The following is a 19,585-nucleotide window of genomic DNA, read 5'->3' as shown; positions in this document are numbered from 1 at the left end:
TGGCTTAATATCAACAGCCTCCACAGCACTGCTTTTTCAATTTTGAGAGATAAACAGAAAAATGTGTGGGCAGAAGTGGTGTGGAGGGGGTGTGAGAGCTGGAAGTTTAGAAAAACAAAATTGTGAAGAGACTGAAGAAACAATACATATATAAATTAGGACATGTAGGTTCTTTGTAGTGCTGACTTTTCAGCGACTTTGGCACTGTGCACTGTTGCTGTGTACGCAGACCATGTCTGTTGAAAGGCATGGAAAAGTGTGGATTGATGATGTCTACTTTTGGTCTTCTTGTGAAGGAGTTATAAGACTAATTTATTAAGCAAACAACTAAAAATAACCACATGTTTAAAGGTATTACTTGAATTATTGTTCAGTTTAGTCTTGATTATGCCATCATAATATGAGCAAAACTGCTGATACAGGTAGAACTAAATCATATTAAAGTACAGTTGTTACAATATAGAATGCTACTTGAAGTATGTTTTCTGTATTTTACTCCAATTACAGAATTGCTTTAAAACTTGTTGGCAGCTGAAATACTAGGTCGTGTAATATTAGTAGAGGTAACACATGTAGAAATAACACTCTGTCAGAGCTGTAGGGAATATCCTGCAGTTGCTCTAAGTCTTGCTTAATAATTCACTTGGGGAGGTGAATGCAAGAGTAATGTGAAGAAGCATACTTATTTTGAGGAAAAAAAAAATCCAAACAACCAGATCTCATTTTATAAAGCAGAAGTTTATACATAGCCTAGTCTCTTAGAAAAGGAGTGAAGGATGTAATGTAGTTGATAACATCTTTCTCTTCAAAAGTAGCTAAGGGAAAAGATTCTCTGATCCTCTACTTTTTTTCTGACTAGTGTTTTAACTGTTGCTGAATAATCATTTCTGAAGCATCAGCATCTCTCATTCATGGATAGATAAATAGATAAATAATTCAAGGATGAACTCTAGCCACACACTTCATCACAATTTTAGAAATTCTAATTTTCTGAATTATGAAAGTGAGGTGCTTGATTTAGCAGGTGATTAATTGAATTACCGAGGAAAAAAAGTCAATAGGGATCTTTACAGCTGTCCTGCATTTTCCAAACCTCTGTCCTGTCCATGTAGCCATTTTTAAACTTTGCATCAGTGCCTTCTTGGGAAAATAACACATTTAGTGATTTTTGCTTAAAGAGACTAGATGCCAAGAAACAGCAACAGAAAGGAGCATGTGTAGGGAAAGCATCCCAAACCAATTCCCACTGAAAAATATTTGAAAATATATGAAAAATATTTGCTGGGAGCTTGGTTAAGCAATACTCCAGTTACTGCACTTACACAAGATCTGTCCTAGGAGCTTGTGTTTCATACACTTGTGGGAGTCTTTAAAATTTTTATGTCTCTGTGTGTATATATGTGCATATTCTTTTAAGAAAGGCTGCTTCTGAATTATATTAGTTTGTTTAGCCTGTTTTTATAGGTAATAGGCATTGTGAGAGCACAGGTAGCACTCAGCAGCTGCTGAGCACATGTTGTGTGGGCATGTGTTATTGAAGTGAATTTTGTCACTTTTCACCAGATCCCAATATTTGACCAGTACATTTAAGTTAATCACAGCTGCATTTCAAGTAATTATTCATATATTAGGGGAAAAGAAACCTTTTAAAATTTAGACCTGCTTTCTAGTGAAGACATATTCTGAATTCTTTGTAGCACTTCACACTTAACTGTTGCTTTTTCCAGTATTTTTTTTTTTAATAGAAACACCTCTTACATTTAGAGTGGGCAGTATTGTGTATGATTAGTGTTCCCGGACTACTTCTGTTGTTTCAGTCTTTTTTTTAGGTCATTAACATTTTGATAGCAGAAGTTTGAATGGCAAGATGCAATAAAGAGCAAAGTTATTTCTGTTACTAAAATACCTTAAAATTCTTCTGCTTGCTTTTCAAAACTAAATACTGAGACTAGTCATAGTACAGCAACTGTGTGTATTTCTATCTTTGCAAGAGTCATTGAATCAAACTTTTACATGTATTAATTGCAGAAAAGACACAGGTATCTTTTGGTGTCTCTGTGTAATCTAAATAGAAATCTAAGGAAGTGTGCTGTAATATTATTGCAGTTTTAGCAATCTATTACAAAGTTTACTCCACAGAAATAACTAGGTCAACCTCTGGATGACCTGTCTTTTAGAGTTTCTTCAGTTAGCTTTAGGCTAGAGCTCCACCTTGTGATCTTTCAGCAGGATACATTTTCTTTTTATAGCTAATAATTTAATTATGATCTCACAAAGTTGAGTGACTTCAGAAAGTTTTTAGAGACTTTAGCGATTTTAACATCTACTTAGGAAAATTGAGGTTGGAATTCTGTGAACGTGATAAAAACCCTGAAGAGCTGCCTTTTATGATGCACTTCAGTTTAGATTTAATTTGCTAAAATAACTTGCTTATTAGAGCCCTCTTCCCCAGATAAGGTAGACTGTCACTGTTTGGACTGGCACTTGCAAGAATTTCAGTTTCCTCTTTTCAGACTGCACTGTGATGAAACCAGTGTATTTTAAAAGTTTTGACAGGATGCTTATTTGGGCAGTTTCCCTTTCTCATTGACTTCCCAAACTTGAGTGCTTTAAATGAGTCATCAAGTATGTGCATGAAGCTTGTGTGGCTGGGAATGGACCTGAATTTCCGGAAGGTATTTACTGAGATTAAGGAGGAGGAGAGGTACCAGTGCCAGCCTTTTCCCATACCAAAACAAGAGAATGTAAAATAAAATTGGAAAGTGACAAATCCAAAACGCCTCTTAGTAGCATGGAGATTGGCTCTGGGAGTTCTTGTATGGAATACCGTTGCTGTTGAATGTTGCTTCAGTTAGTAACTGGAAGTATTAATGAAAAATACGTTACTAAAGGATTGTAAAGTAGCCTCTCTGGCTGGAAAAATCCTTAAGTTACTTCTAGAAGTAGAAGGAAGGTATTTAGGAGAAACAAAGCAAGTACGTTCTTTTGTTGCATACTGCCAGAGAGGGTATGCTGAACAATATTGGTTCTATTGGTTGAGTCATATTCTGGATGCATGTAGCTATTATAAAATGATGCTTTACTGGATGCACATAACTATTTTAAAATGATGCTTTGCTGGGACAAATACAGTGACTTTTTTGGATTGTTGCTGAAGGTTGAGCTTGACACTGGAGATCCCTTACAGTCTTATCTAGTATATTCCTGCAAGGCATTACTTAGTAGCTGCTGTTTTCCATAATACCTGTTTATAGTTGCACTCATGAGGGCCAAGTTGATTCTTCCTTCAAGAAAAGCAATTCTTGTAGCATAATGCTTCAGTATCTAGCAGGAACTTGGTATTTCTTTCCCATTTTATGAGGTGATTTTGACCAAATGATGCCATGGTTTTTAGTTTTTTTTTTTTTTTTTCTCATTGCACTGTGACTAAATCACTAGAGTGCTCCAAAAAATACTTGTGTAGCTGGAAGTTACTGAGTTTTTTCATTTCTTTTCTGTTTCTTGTTGCTGCCCTCTGCCACCTCCTTCCTAACCCACCTTGCCTTTTACTCAGGTTCTCAGCAGCTGCAACCAAAGCACTGAGGTGTGCAGTATTTTTCCAAATTCAAGTTCCTGACAGGAATTGAAACAAATCTTAAAAATAAAAAAAACAAACAACATTTAAATATAATCCCAAGCATAGAGCATTTTGTTATGTTACCAACTAAGTGTATATTTTTATATACTGGGCGGTGTAATAACTCCTTGCCACCAAAGAAGGGAGTTCTGCTCTTCTTTCCCCTAATATGACTACACAGTCTTGGTGTTTACTGTACATGGGCTCCTGATACCTGCGGTTGAACCAGTTTGACTTGATAATTGTAGGAAAATAAATTTTTTGGAGATATATTTTGCCCATTTTATCGGATATTTGAGTCAGGTGATGCTGAATGGCAGAACCGAAAAAGATAAATGGTGGGGGAGGGGATGCTGCCCTGATTGTGAATGGTTGGTTGCTAGACTTTATAAATGGAGCAGGGGAGGATGAGCCACAGTGGTCATGTGCCTGTATAATTTTAGAGAAAGGAGGACCGGGCTGACAAAGGTTACTGCCTCTCTGCTGTAGCAATGTTTTTGAAGCTTTTTATCTTCTACTGTGTTACGCTTCAGTAGTTGCTGATTATCTTGAGAATCACCAGCCCATCTCAAAACTTCTCTCTTTTTGCCACTCTTTCCACTCTGATTCTCTGCTTTTATGTAATTGTTTGAAATGTGAAGGAAGAACATAGTAAGTTCAGGGTTTATGGTTTCTCACAGCTCTTTAAATTCTGGAAGCTACAGTGGCCCCTAGCATCCAAAATAAGCACTTGCAGGAAAAAATGTTCGGCCTGTTATCTACGTGCTTGATTGAAATGCAGTCTCTGAAGCATAGCTACCAGACATTAAGCAACATGTGCTTAGCATGCCAAAATTAAATCTTTCTCTCAAATACCTAATCACTCCAGCAAGCTGTAGTCAGCAGATGTTGACTGAAGGCTTTTCTTTCTGCTATTGTATCTTCAAAATACTTGGAACATTATTTTTTCCTAATTTAACTGCGTAAAATGTAGCCTGGGGCAGACAAAACTTTAGCCTGCATGATCAAATGTTTCATTTGAAGTATCCAGTGAGGCTTTCCCCCGTGCCTTAAATACAAGAAAATGAGATAAATAAGAGAGTTTATAAAGAAATGACAGCAATAAGTTGAAAAGGAATTATTTTACAGTTTGAGGCTTTCTTGACACAACACTATGCCATTTCTGATTACTATTTTGTTGTAATGGGCGTAGTATGATCTTAATTGACACTCTTGTCAAATGCTTTAAATGTTACAATTAAGCCTGGTTTATCAGCTCTGGAAGACAGGAAGTTGTGAAATGGCTGGTTTTAACAACTTGTTATAAGAGTTTGTCTGAGCAAAATGTCATGGAAGTTTAGTAACAAAGTTTGTTCTTAAGTCTACACATACTGTGCTTTAAATTTAGCTTCAAATCTGGGTTTCGTTTGGTTAGCTGGAAGCATCCTTGTGCTGTTAAATCTGGCAGTGCATGCCATTGCAGGTAAAACTTAAAGCAACTATAGATGTAGAAATGAAAGCTGAAAGCTGTTACTCGCAAGGTGTTAATGGAAACCATTACAGTTTGAGCTTGCTCATCCTACTCAGAAATATTTTTCCCCTTCCCCCAAATGTTTCTGTATTTTATGTTACTCTGATGCTTTTAACATTTGTGAAGGTACTATGTAGTACGATCAGGGGAGGACCCAAAAATAGAAAGTCTTTAAACAGGGGAAAGCTTGGTTAGAACTGGGGAATGGTGTGGTGTGCATTTTCTGTTTCCAAGTGTTTTACCCCTTCATATGTAGAAATTTTTACAGTGTATTTATTTTAATTTTCTTACAGAAGTTGTCCACTAAAAAAGAAGAAAGAAAAGTAAGCTTGTGCTTCAGACTGGTTTTTTAATACCTTTCTAATACAGTGGTGTTCCAGAAGATGATAAAGAAATGATAGCAGCTCCAGAAATACCAACTGATTTTACTCTCCTTCAGTAAGTGTTTTAAGAATTGGTAGTTTCATTTCTAAATACTCTTGTTCTTAGCGTTAATACACATGGTTGTGTTTCTCTTGGAACCAAAATGAAGGCATAGTATTCTAGTTTTCTTGCTATGATTCTACTTAGATGTTGAGTACTGAGCAGTAATTAAAATAAATATTTTAGAAGTGCTGGATTGTTTTGAATCTCTTTTTAAACTTTGCAGTAGGAAGCCAATGTGCCATGCTCTTTTGTTCATGTGATGTACTTCTCAGGATTTTTTTCCCTGAAATTGAAATGTTTGACTGTCTTCAAATAAGAATACTAAAATAAGATTCCATTTGTTTAAGCCTATTTATTTATAGAGAGAAAGTAGTTGATGTATTTGCCATTAATAAATGAAGCAGGTCACCATTTATTTAAAATATCTAATGTCAGATTCTTTGCTTGAAGCCAGTCTTAGCTTCCCTTAGGCATCACCTTCTTGGTGTTTTGCACTTAATTTTATTCACTATCTAGTCTTCTACAATTTATAAGGAACAAATTTTTGAATTTCCAAGATTTAAGATCAGCTATAGGTTAAATTTTAAATCTAGAAATGTTTATTGTAAGCAGACCAGAAGAATACAGTTCCTCACCTTTTGAATTGTCAAGAAATATGCTACTTTGCAAGACTGTTGAAATGAATACAAGTGGTGTAAGATCTCAATATAGACATGGTTTTATATAAATGAGATTGTTTCCTTTTAGTAGAAGTAAAGGTAAATTCGTATAGTTTCATAGGAAGTACTGTTTTAACAGCTGCTTATAGGATTTTTTTGGTACACTTCATTGCTTAGTGAAACATTTGGAATTCATGTTCTGTTCTTTCCTGTGAAAATAAGAACACCTAGAATTTTTTTTTTTTAAGAAGGAGTAATTTTCACTTTTATTTCCTTTTTATTCTTTTGATCTTTTTCTGTCTTTTTTCCCCCCTCATAGTCAACAAATATAGAAGTAGGAAAATACAGTCAAAAACCAAGAAGCTCTTTTCAGACCTTGAGAGACCTTGAGTTTCTGTATTGGCTTAGAATCTTGCAAATACATATGAATGGGTCCCCCATGGCCTGTGGTTATCTTTATGACTGCACTGTTAATTGAATCAGGAAGTGTGTATCTGAAATGTGTGTCAGCAGCTGGAATTCATCATATTGCATGTATGTGTTAAAACAAGATCTAGTATCATTTAAGTTCAGTTCTACAGGAAGTGTAAAAATAGAGGATATATAAGCTAAGCATTCTCTATTAATAATTCAGGTGGCTTCACATACACCCACACCTCCAGTGCCGTCATTAAATAAATCTATTTATTGATGCAGCTTATTTTAATTGTGTAGGAGATTAAACAAATTAGAAAAAAGTGTACATTCTTTAATATCTCTTTACTTTAGAAGCCTCAAAAGAACTACAGGTTATCTTTTTGATGGAGAAACCTCACTTAAACTTTTTTACCTTTTAACATAAGAGCATACCTTTTAACTTAGTTTCTAGTAGAATGAAGTCCTGAGGCACTTCTGTTGTGAGAGAAGGTGGTGGATTCTTTTTGCTGTTTGCTTTTCCTCTGATTTTTTGTTATAGGGTTTGTGGCAGATGTCTGTAGTACTCTTCACTTTTGAGATGATGCAATGTTTGCCACATGTCAAAAGCAAGATGCTGCTGATAGTTTCTACCCACATTCACATCTTTTAACCTTACTATATAGCTTTCTTCCCAGGTAAACTGTTTTGAGGAGGCAGAGTAGTCTGTGACTGTGAAGAGTTGCTCTGATGTGTCACTTGACAGTAGTTTTAGACAGAAGAAAACCATACTTTTCACTGTTCAGTTGACTTACTGGACTGAAAGTATAATGTGACTTTATCTGCTGTATTTGTGAGTGTTCCTGGTGAAGTGTGTAAATGTAAGTATTTGTCCTTTTGTCTTTGCAGGGAGTCTGAAACACACTTCTCTTCTGATACAGACTTTGAGGATATCGAAGGCAAAAACCAAAAACAAGGCAAAGGAAAAGTATGTTCAATTTATAGGGGTACTGAAATGCTTCTGCTATTATGAATTGAGGAGTTCAGCACTTTTTTTGAAGCAGAATGAGCTAGGAATATTTTCTGAGAATGCAGCTGTTCTGTGAAAACAGTTCATGTTTGTATTTGCATTGATAATTCCATATTCCTTCATATTAATAAGAGAGGTGAGGAAGAACAAGATTAGCTTCTATGTGATTAGTCTCTCTGCATATGTTCTATTCTATATGTATATTTGGTGCTAATACAAAGCATTTTGAAGAGTGTCAATAATTGTGTCTCTCTTTGAATTCAAAAAGTGAACAGATGCCAGGAATTCAATCAAAAAATATTTTGCTTGACAGGTCTCAGACCTCTAACGTAGGGGAGGAGGTTCAAACCCATTTATAGCCCTTCTGTCCCTCGACTGGGTGGGTGTCCCCCCAGCTGAATGGCTCCTGCACCATCGCTGTCTTGGCTTCAGCCACATGTGGCTACTTACCAGCCCAGGACACCATCTGGCCTGCACTGTGACTGCCTGGCAGGCAGGCACCTGACATACCAGCACAGTTTTTAAGAGGTGGTGATAAATTGTTTTATACAAGTCATTTAATTTGTGTTAATTTTTTTCTAGGTTTTGTATGTCATACTTGAAGAGTCAAATACAAAGACAGCTATCTGCTCTTCCTCACCCCCACTTGCCAAAGTGCTCAAATAAAAAAAACCAAAAAGGTTATGGAATTGCAGAGGAGACTCTGATGTGTAAAGGCAATTGCCTTAGCTGTTTTGAATAATATATGTATAATTTGTTTTCCAGTTTAAACAGGAGAAAAGTCTTTGCATCATATATTGTCACTATAGAGGTTTTTAGTTGCTAGAAGATTTTAAATGAGGGAAGAAGGAAGTGGAACCTGTAGAATTCTTGTTGGTCTTTGTATTACCCAGAATCAGCTGTTACTGTCAACTCTGGTTTTTAGATCTGGTTCCTAAAAAATAAAAAAGGCCTTATCTATAGTTGTCATGCTATACACAGCAATTTTTATACATATTGAAAAATCTTGGTGGGGGTGTGGTTGCTTTGTTTTTTTCTAATTAAACTGTAATGCAATACCCAGTTACAACTCCTCGTGTGCATATGATTGCAGACCTGTAAAAAAGGAAAAAAAGGGCCAGCAGAGAAGGGGAAAAGTGGAAACGGAGGAGGGAAACCTGGTGGTCCGAATCGGATGAATGGACATCACCAACAGAATGGTGTGGAAAACATGATGTTGTTTGAGGTAGTTAAAATGGGCAAGAGTGCTATGCAGGTAAGACTTCAGATATATCTTGGATTGGATGAATATACAATTTAAACATAACAAACAAGTAATTTTTAAAGTAGGTTTTTAGTCACAAATTAAAATACCTGCTTTATTTTTTTTTAAAGTAGCTTTGTATTGTTAAGGTTTGAATTTGATCAAATTGATTTTCATTCCTAAATGTTAGGCCTGAATAATCACATATATAATGAAGAAAGTCAATATATGACTCAAAGTGAGTTTTCAGTACTGTGAATGAAGAAAGGTTGTTTTATATTACATGATTTTCAAGTCTTTTTTGTCAGACTATAACTAAATACCAATGTGGTTTAGTTTGCAGATGTTCTTTGAGCTTAAATAATTTAAAAGAAATAATTTCTTCTCTGTTGTGTCCCAAGGTATAATCACTAGATACAACTTAGCAGAAACATAGAATAGTCTTTAAGCTAACATGGCTGATGTATGTTGCAACTGGGTGGAATTTGGGTCAGGAAATTTTAACCTATTAGGAGTCTGTACCTTATGCACTGGAGACAGGGCCTAAACTGACTGAAATCAGTTTATTATGAAATGTGACACATTTGTTTAGATATTTTTACCTCCTTCCAGAAAAAAAAAAAAAATCAGTTAAAACAGTCAAGTGTTTGCTTGCTTGTGAATCTTCCAGTGGAGAGGGAGTTAAAGTCTAAGCCTGTCAGCCATGAAGCTTCCTGCTGACTCACTCACGTGACTTCTGGGAAGCCTCGAAGAAAGACTATCTTTGGGATTGAAAATCTAGAGTTTACAGCTTCTGCAATAGGCATGCAGGAAGCTGGATCTATATGCAGCCCTATCTAGATTTGCAGGCTCCTGCATTAGAAGCCTGAACTCCATTGCAGACATTTAGTTCAGTCTTAAAAAAGAACAGACTGCTTTGTATTTACACAGAGAAATCTGATACTTCTGTCATTTGTTTTGTTCTGCTATATTTCAAAGTGGATAGAAAAAGTGTATTTCTCTTAACTTGCTGTGTGTACTACATTTTCAGCCAGTTATCCGTGATGGTATGTAAATGACATCTTACCTTTTAGAAACTATATAGTTAAGAAATCTTTTGCTTTTCAAGAGAAAAATATACCTTTGCTAGGCCTGAGTACTCTTGAGTTGGAAGATCGATACTTGGGTAATAGAGTGAATCTTATTCAATACATTTTGTCAAATCTGGGAAGAAAGGAATTCTCAGATTATTTTGAAAATAAAATCCACTTCAGCACTATGTGTAAAAAGTTTTCTCAGTGGCCCTCGGTGCTTGTTTACCTGAGAAAACTTCAATAATTTTTATTTTATATTAAATTCTGTTCCATACTTTGTTCTGAGTTAGTGTCTGTTCTCTGGCAGAAACATGTTTCATCCACTGAGAAGAAATGTTTTGAAAAACTACTGTTCTGCTAGAGGTTCTTTAAAAGAAATTCTGGAGACAAGGATACCCAGCTGTTTAACATCTTCTTGCACAGAGACCTTTTAGGTGTTTCCTAGATTATTTCCCCCTTCCTCACAGGTCAATCAAATGAGTATGAGAAGACTGGGAAGACTGACAGTTTCACTTCAAGTTTTTCAGTCTTTTTGTCTTGCTGATGAAAGTTGTATATTATACATAAACAGCTTTAAATTTAAAGGGAAGGGATTCAGACATTTATCTGTGTGGCAGAACATTTGATTTGTTCTCAAATCATTATTGCCTGTGAAAGTAAGCGCTTGAGCATACAGACAAGAAGCCAGTAGACAGTTTGTACTATACATGTGAATGTTCTAGACATAATTCCATGCAAATTCTATGTTCTTGCAATTATTATAACAGGTTTGCTGTTAATTTGCTTCCCTTTAAGTTTTTTAGTAAAATGCTTGTGTTCCTATTTGGTTTAGTGAACAGAGAGTAATAAATGGCCATGCAGTGTAGGGCAGCAATGTTCATCCTATTATGGCTTGTGTGTGTAGCACAGTTCATCAATAAGACAATATTTTGGAAGAGTATTGGGAATTGTAGCTGTTTGAACTGAACACCTAAATAGTACCTCCAGAGAAGTATAAGTGGTTTGAAAAAGAAAAAAGAGGAAAAAGAGAAAATGTCTGTTGCCTGCTTCTGTACTATGCCAACTATTTTTGTATTCTTCCTCTAAAAAAAAAAGGTAGTGTAATACTGTGTGGTATTTCTGCCCTTTGTTTAGGTGCATGTATTTATAGAATAAACTTGACTTATTTTATTAAATGCTGCTATTATGGCAGTAAAGGATCATTCAAATATTTTGTTCTGAATTGATCAAACCTGCAGAATTAAGGTTACATAAAAGAATCACTTACTGGAAAGAAGTTAAATAACACTGACCATGTTCAGCTTATGAAAACCTTAAAAAGGGCCTTTATATTTGTTTCTTTTCAGTCTGTGGTGGATGACTGGATAGAGTCATACAAACATGACAGAGATATAGCACTTCTTGATCTCATTAACTTCTTTATCCAGTGTTCAGGCTGCAAAGGTAAGATACTGAAATGTTTACTCATCTGTTTAAATAATACCACTATATAATTCTTGTGCTTTGCTTTTACACTCCATGTGCTGTAGAACTGTTCTATCTCTGTGGCTCATTTAGATTGTTGGATTCTGTAGTTCTGAAGGTGAGATCAGAATTTAGAAAGACTATGCTATATTTAAAAATATAGATTAATCTGCAGTACTGATATTTAACACTTGATCTTATTCTGCTACTGCTATTATTTCTGAAAAATATCTCTCTTTTAAGCACTAATAGTTTGTTTAGTCTTGGAATTCTAGTTTGTATTTATCTACCTTCTACCACAGAATATTTTAAGATACGTAGTGTTTATAGTGATGCTTCATCTAAAATTCTAGTATGGACAGTGTCTTTTCCAGATTTTATTTTCCTCATTTTAATGTCTTCCATTAGTTTTTCCCTCACCTACTTACGAAGAGAAGGTAACTTGTCCTGCAGCATCACTGCTCTTGGCAGATTTGAATGGGTTGTAAATTGTTCTTCTCAAGCGTTTCTCTGTCCCCGTAAACTTAAAACATGCATAAATCTCTAGAAAACTAACAGCATTTCTCAGAGGTTATTAATCCTTTCAAGAATAGTGACCTTTTGATTATTGTTACAGGGTCTTCTAATACTTTCTGGGGTGATCCGTGTTACGAATTTTGCAGTATAGTTGCAGTGAACTTTTCAGGAGATCTGTTAAGTTTTTATATCATTGTTTATACTTAAACAATTTCAGGCCAAGACAGATAGAAAGTGTGTGAAATAACTTTGTTTATTACCGTGTAGAAGATAATACATAGCAGTAGAACTCTTCAAAATTGTTTTACACCATTTTGAATCGTGAGTCCTGAAAGGTCACTTCAAATAGTGTAGTCTCTCAACTTGTGAAAGAGTTCTGGCACAAGTGTTTTCTGACTTAGGAATACTAATGACTGAGTAAATTCTAAATGCATGTGTGCATACACACAAACATACTTCATAACAAGAGTAATAATACAAAGTATCTAGTATACATAAACTATTGCTACTAAGCACTTGTTATATGCTAAAATAAAAAATTGTGTAGCTTCTGAAAAATACCTGTATCATCTGTAGCTTAATTTAAAGTTGGTAATTTCTACATTGTAGCAGAAGGTATTTCATCTGGTATTTACCATTTTCATATTAAAAGTGCTCATGTTCCGATATCTTAATTGTAGGAGTTGTTACAGCAGAGATGTTCCGACATATGCAGAATTCTGAAATAATCCGGAAAATGACTGAAGAATTTGATGAGGTAATTTAACAGAGAGCTAATAATCTATTGTTACTCGCATTCTTTGATTGTGCCAGTCCCAATCTTAACGGATCGTCTTGCTGCAAAAGTGGCAGTACTCCTATGAATGAAAATCTTGAAACTCTTGAACGTGTAAGACTAGGAAGTAAAGCTCTGTTGTTTTTTAATGGTTTAAGAAATCAATATTGACTCTCAGATTGTGAATAGTGGGAACTCCTGCTTCTGTGGGTCTGTGGGATTCCGCTGGGCTCCTGCTATGTATGTAGGGCCTTTAAGATGACTTTAACTTCTAGAATGGCTGCTAAATTTGTTTCTGTGCATTCATTAGTGTACAGTCAAGGGAATTTGAATTTGATTATTCTCCAGATGAAGAGCAATGGTTTGCATTTAATGGAGATTGTAACGTTTTTCCTTTAAATGGCCACTTCCTTTCTGTTCCACTGAGTTTGGAGTAAGTTGGGTGTGTTGGGATTTTTGGTGTAGGGTTTGTGCAAGTATACTTTTGAGTGGTATTTGTTTTACCCTGTACACCAAAGAATGTACAAAGTATCTTTTTAATCTTCTCTCGAAAGTTACCTAATGAGGAAATAATACTTCCCCCCCCAAAGTAAAGTTTGAAAAACATTGGCAATTTTAACAGAGCCTGAAAATGTAATTTGTTCTTAAATAAAAGGATTCCAGTATTCCTATCTAGGTGCACAGATGTACTTGTTTACTATATGGCAATATTGTGTGAAATACGTAAAGCTTCAGCTGGGACTGTTAGTAAAGCGGTGTGGTGTTTTCTTTTTAAATGCTAGGTTTTGCTTGGTTTCTCTTGTAATAGAATTCTAATGGATAGCTCCAAGATTAATAAGCCCTTTTCACGAATACTTTGAATTTAAAATTGTAATGTTGTTTATCCTCTTAAAGCAGCTGATCACGGTAGCACTGATACAAATGATTTTTTTGCCTACTTACTTACTTGTTTTCTCCCCACCCCAAAACCTGCCTTCACTTTACCATTACTTGTAAAGGTTCTCAAATCAGGAGAACGCACATTTGTTATAGCCAAGGTGTTACAGTATGGCATTTTATGACTTCAGGAATTTTCAGTCTGATGTGAACATGTTTTCATGTCCTAGTTCTAGTGTCGCAAGAAGCAGATTTGTAAAAAGTATGAAATTTAAAAGAAAAATATAAAGCATGACTCTTTTTTTAAGGGAGTAGGCAGAAAGAAGAAATTAATGGTTATTTCAGTAGATGTGACTGTGCAGCTTTTATAGTAGGACTTGTAGAATGTTACCTCTGCTATAGCAAGCCCATGCTACAAAGTAGATGCATATCACAGAGTTTTACTTCAGGGTTGTACTTTTTTATCTTTATTTAATAAAATAACTGCTAAAATGTTTGATTTTTCTGTTTTCCCCCCCAAAAAAATAGGATAGCGGAGACTATCCACTAACTATGGCTGGTCCCCAGTGGAAGAAGTTCAAATCCAGTTTTTGTGAGTTCATTGGAGTACTTGTCCGACAATGTCAATATAGCATCATATATGATGAGTATATGATGGATACTGTCATTTCACTGCTTACGGGGCTGTCAGACTCTCAAGTCAGAGCATTTCGACACACTAGCACACTGGCAGGTCAGTGAATTATGTTCGTCTGTGTATTGCTTCTATGTTTGTCACTGCATGGGGAACAGTTACTCTGATTCAACTTCTTGATGCTGGACCTTCCACTCGTTTAATTTTTCATTTGATGCGTTTTTCATGTAAAACACTAAGACATTCAATATGGAGAGATGAAGAGTTTATTTCAGGAGAATATACCAATTCTGCTGTATCATCAATTGGACTGTTGTACCATATGACTAGCACAAATTTTAACTCTTAAAAGTCCAAGCTGTAATTTTTTTTTGAGTTGTCTGAAAATAACTTGCAAAAGTCGCTTGGCTGCATGTTCATTTCTGTCACACTGAATAATTAATTGGTATGTGTTTATTTGTTCACATCAGTAATAGATTCTTTTGATTTTTTTCCCTTTTTTTTTTCTTTGTCATTTCATATGAGATTATAGTGTTTATTCTTGAAGATTGTTTTATGTGGGATAGAGACAGCTGACAAAATACTCATAACAATAGTTAAGGTTATTTGCAGTAGGTTTGGCTTCTGTAGGTGATTTTGGACTTGATCTTCGGATATCCCTTCCAACCCCTCCCATTCTATGATCTGCAGTTATCTCAGACTTGTTCTATTTGTCTTGCTATCCTTGGAGATTAGTGTGTAATGATATTTTGATTTATCCGCATGTCTTTATTTCTTACTCATCAACTTCATGCTAGTGATACATGTTTAGTAACATTCTGGATGTGCTCTGCCAATGCAAGCCCTTTCATGTCTTGTTAGAAGAGTTCATAACAAAAGTAAGTATGCTGTTGTCCACCTCCTGGTTTCTGGAATAGACATATTTGTGGAAATAAACGCACATGTAAATCCACCCAAGTATATCTTACTTTTTGGTCAGTTATCTGGCTTCTGATAGGCTACTATAGTTTCTCTGCATCTGTAAATAAAAGGTATTTTTTTCACATTCTTTGTAGCCATGAAGCTGATGACTGCTTTAGTGAATGTGGCATTAAATCTTAGTATTAACATGGACAATACACAACGGCAGTATGAAGCAGAAAGAAATAAAATAATTGGGAAACGAGCTAATGACAGGCTGGAACTCTTACTACAGAAGAGGAAGGAGGTTAGTGCCAACTGCCTGTAGCTGGTATGAGCAGGATGAGTGTTGATAAATGACAATTGATTGCATGTAGTTTGTTGTTTTGTAAATGTAGCTGTTAGTCCCTTGGTTTCATTCTTTAAGCTGTTGATACTTAAGATTTGAAGAACTTTGAAAGGTGCTTCCTACCATCTCCATTTCTGTAAAAAGAAGTAAACCTAGATTAAAAAAATTAAGATAATGCCAAGTGCGAATGCAGGCAGCACTAGATAATTTTTGTTGTATTCCTTCAATTTCCTAAACTGAGTTCAAATATGTAACAAAATTTCCATATGATCACTGAACCCTATGATCTCGACACAGAACACTGCTTTTATGATGTCAGTACTGACCTCAACAGAAAGTGTCTTTAAAGGCTGCAGATAAGTTTTCTTTTTTCCTTCTACAGAAAACACTATCAAAATGGAAAATGCAATCTGCTTCTGTTTTCTTTCTTTTTGTGTAAAAGGGATTTGCTGATTTGTTGCTGATGCTGCTGTCTTGTTGAAATCCCTAATTCAATCAGGTTTAAGTTTCTGGGTTTTTTTTAGGGAACAGATGTTTTGAGGGTTTGGTTTTTTTAGACATTAGCAAATAACCTTATGATCAAATGCAGGATCTCACCTTTGTTGTCAGCTTTTGTGGTGTTACTTGTTAGCATTTTACTTAACACATTTACGTTAGCAATTTTTATCTTCTGTTCATCTCACAACAGTCTTAGAGCCTGATCCCTTAAACACCCATTAGATGTAGACATGTAAGGTGCATAAGTCGTATAAGTAATATGTAGACAGACCAAAAATAACACTTGTGAGAACTGAGACTTTCTCAAGTAGACGAAGCTATTGGCTTTTAGGATTTCTTATCAGCTGTTTTTATCTTGTTTTGATTTTCTGTTTCTGTTAATACTAACTGAAAGTAGCTGTAGTTTCAGGTTTTGTTTCATTTATAGCTGACTTACCCATTACTAAAATTCACTTCATTGATTCATTGTTTTTGCAACCCTTTTGTTTTAATGTTTTGATTTGCTCTTGTCTGCTGACAATATTTAATTACTTTGAAATATTTTGACTGACATTCTTGCACATGCAAAGCAATTCTCTGTGTTTCAAAACTGAAACACTCTTTCCCTTAGTTGTGTCTTACTCTTGTGTTGCTACTCTCAGACTGCATTTCTTTCCTCTATTACTTTTCAGTTCCATATTATTATAATTTTTTTTCCTGCAACATCTTAGTTTCTGATTTTTTTTTTTCTCTTAAGTATTGGAAGGGGAGAGGTATTCAACATGGAGTACATACTGCTCATGTAGCCATTTATGAAATTCTTCATCTTTATCATGTCTTTTTAGATTTTTCAGCATGCAGAAAAGACTCAGTTCACATGATTTGGCTATTGTTCTAATAGTAGATGTTCTTTGAAAAAAAATTACTTGAAAATTAAGTCAAGCTTTTTCGTAACTTAAGAAGGAGCTTGCAGAAACCTGTGTTGTCTGTGTTAGAACTAGGGAGCAGTTTTCCAGTGGTCAGTGCTATGGTACTGTGAAGCAGATTTGTGAACAATTGAGAAAGAGATTTAATGCCCATGCTTGCAAATGCTAACTTAATTCATTTAATTCTATCATCAGCACCATCTGATCAGATGGTAAAAATGCTGCTCACTGTTTCTGTACTCTGTTCATTCTTTCAGCTTCAGGAGAACCAAGATGAAATAGAAAACATGATGAATGCAATATTTAAAGGTGTTTTTGTGCATAGATACCGGTAAGTTTAGCCTAGTAAATAATTTGTAGCTTCATGAATTTATTTTGGAAATCTGGTACAAGGTGTTTCTAATTATTCATCTATTTGATCCTCTTGCCCCACTTCACAGAGATGCAATTGCTGAAATAAGAGCTATCTGTATTGAAGAGATTGGAATATGGATGAAGATGTACAGTGATGCCTTTCTCAATGACAGCTATTTAAAATATGTAGGGTGGACTATGCATGATAAGGTAAGTTGCGTTGAGGACAAGGAAGGGAATCATGAAGCATTATGTCAGGTTTTTCACTGTTGATCTTGTGGGACTCAAGATTCTAATCTCTTAACTTCATTACATACCATCTGGAGTATTGTGTCCAGTTCTGGGCCCCCCCCAGCTCAAGAACAACAGGGAGCTGCTTGAAAGAGTCTATCGTAGAGCCACACAAATCATTAAGGAAGTTGAACATCTTCCTTATGAGAAGATACTGAGGGAGCTGGGGCTCTTTAGCTTGGAGAGGAGGTGACTAAGGGGTGACCTCACTTATGTTTATAAATATGTAAGGGGTGAGTGCCAGGAGGATGGAGCCAGCCTGTCCTGGGTGATGTCCAGTGACAGGACAAGAGGCGATGGGTGGAAGTCGAGGCATAGGAGGTTCCATGTGAACCTGAGGAAGAATTTTTTCACTGTGAGGATGATGGAGCACTGGAACAGACTGCCCAGGGAGGTTGTGGAGTCTTCCTCCCTGAAGATATTGAAGAACCGTCTAGATGTGTTTCAGTGTGATCTGCTCTAGATTATCCTGCCCTGGCAGGGGGGCTGGACCAGATGATCTTTCGAGGTCCCTTCCAGCCCCTGACATTCTGTGATTCTGTCATTTCAACACATACGTAAAATGAACTTCACTCTTTTGAGTAGTTTCAGAAAATGGATATACATGACCTTGTAATAAACTGTTACTTGTAAGGAAAAGGCTTATTCTATTTATTTATTGCTTATGCAGACTTCTACTTTATAATACTTAACTATTTAAAATTAATGCTTTTCACATGGAGCAATCCAGTCATACAGCTTCACATTTTCTGTTTTGTTAAGAAACTTTTTTGCATTCTCAGCTATCCGTAAAAAGCATAGGAAAAGTCCCCTTTTGTGCTGATGAGTGCGTGAAGCTGTTGCTTTACCAGCTACCAGACAGAGATTATTCTCTGCTTGGAGTAGTCAAAAGATGTGGTTTACAAGTAATTCTTGATTCGTTGTTGAGTCAGCACACAGTCTCAGTTCTTCCATTGGAGACTTCAAGCTGTTGAATTTGAAGTGAAATGAACGAGGGATGCTCACTCATGCTAAGCTGTTCCTGGGTTTGGTATAAAAAAATCAACCTCTGGCAGTGGAGTGATAAGAAACAGTCAACTCAATTGTCCTGGATTTTTGAAATGTATTTCTGTGTCTGCACCTTAAACAACTTCTATCTTGTTCTTAGGAGCAGTATATCTCTCTGCAGACACTAAGTAATTCTGATCTAACAAGAGATGGGTAATAACGTATATGTTGCCAGTTTTGAACAATCCCAGTTAGAAATACCAGGATCATTTAGATTACACTTTTAAAGAATGGAGCAAGTGTATACTTTTTAAATTGGCTTGTTACAAACAAGGACATGAATGCAGTAATTGATATTATGTTTGCCTTTGAACTAAATAAACTGCAAAAGAAACTTGTATGATTTGAAAATTGCATTTGTATCCTATACTTGACTTTTAATCCAGTTCTTAATTTTATTTTAGCAAGGAGAAGTAAGACTCAAATGCCTAACTGCTTTGCAAGGGCTTTACTATAATAAAGAGCTTAATTCCAAATTGGAACTCTTCACCAGCCGTTTCAAGGTTAGTGTAACTTCACGGTTTTAAATGCAGGTGAATTTTTTTTTTAAAGTTGTATCACACTTTTCCCCTCTTTGAAAATGCTTTATTTTGTGTTCTTAGGATAGAATTGTGTCTATGACTCTTGACAAAGAATATGATGTTGCAGTCCAAGCAATAAAATTACTCACTCTTGTTTTACAGTAAGTACATGTGTATCTCCTTATGTGACCTACAACAAATACTTATAGTTATTTAGTGTTTCTCATCCCTGTGGGTGAGGACAGCGGCTGGATAAAAATCAGGTAATTGACAGTCTAGAGGAATGTCTATGGATCTTAAGATCAAACAAACTGGGATTTCAACAGTAATCTGTCTAGAGTAGTGCTGTTGCTTAGCTACTGCAGTTAAGTAGATGCGAAGTTTAGAAACTTAAGAGTTTACCCTCCCTAATTTGAAACTGTGGTAGAATACTTGAAGAAATACAAAATGTGCTGAGCATTACACAGTGGTTAAATTTGGAGCATAACCTTCTACTAAATGGTTG

At 35.6% G+C, this 19,585-nt stretch overlaps 1 protein-coding gene across 6 annotated transcripts in view; it reads left to right on the top strand.

Moving 5' to 3' along the window:
* STAG2 (STAG2 cohesin complex component) overlaps positions 1-19,585 on the top strand; it is a 79,770-nt gene that overhangs the window by 33,897 nt on the left and 26,288 nt on the right. For all 6 annotated transcript variants that reach the window (XM_064159484.1, XM_064159486.1, XM_064159480.1 and 3 more), the window contains exons 2-12: positions 5,420-5,564; positions 7,514-7,592; positions 8,728-8,889; positions 11,297-11,393; positions 12,611-12,687; positions 14,110-14,314; positions 15,271-15,422; positions 17,125-17,198; positions 17,308-17,431; positions 18,964-19,062; positions 19,162-19,241. In XM_064159484.1, the coding sequence (XP_064015554.1) occupies positions 5,521-5,564; positions 7,514-7,592; positions 8,728-8,889; positions 11,297-11,393; positions 12,611-12,687; positions 14,110-14,314; positions 15,271-15,422; positions 17,125-17,198; positions 17,308-17,431; positions 18,964-19,062; positions 19,162-19,241 (1,193 nt within the window). In that variant the 5' untranslated portion in view covers positions 5,420-5,520. The remainder of the gene's footprint in view (positions 1-5,419; positions 5,565-7,513; positions 7,593-8,727; positions 8,890-11,296; positions 11,394-12,610; positions 12,688-14,109; positions 14,315-15,270; positions 15,423-17,124; positions 17,199-17,307; positions 17,432-18,963; positions 19,063-19,161; positions 19,242-19,585) is intronic.

This window comes from Pogoniulus pusillus, chromosome 19, assembly GCF_015220805.1.
Source record: "Pogoniulus pusillus isolate bPogPus1 chromosome 19, bPogPus1.pri, whole genome shotgun sequence".
Classification (NCBI taxonomy): domain Eukaryota; kingdom Metazoa; phylum Chordata; class Aves; order Piciformes; family Lybiidae; genus Pogoniulus; species Pogoniulus pusillus.
This window is presented reverse-complemented; position numbering and strand designations above follow the sequence as displayed.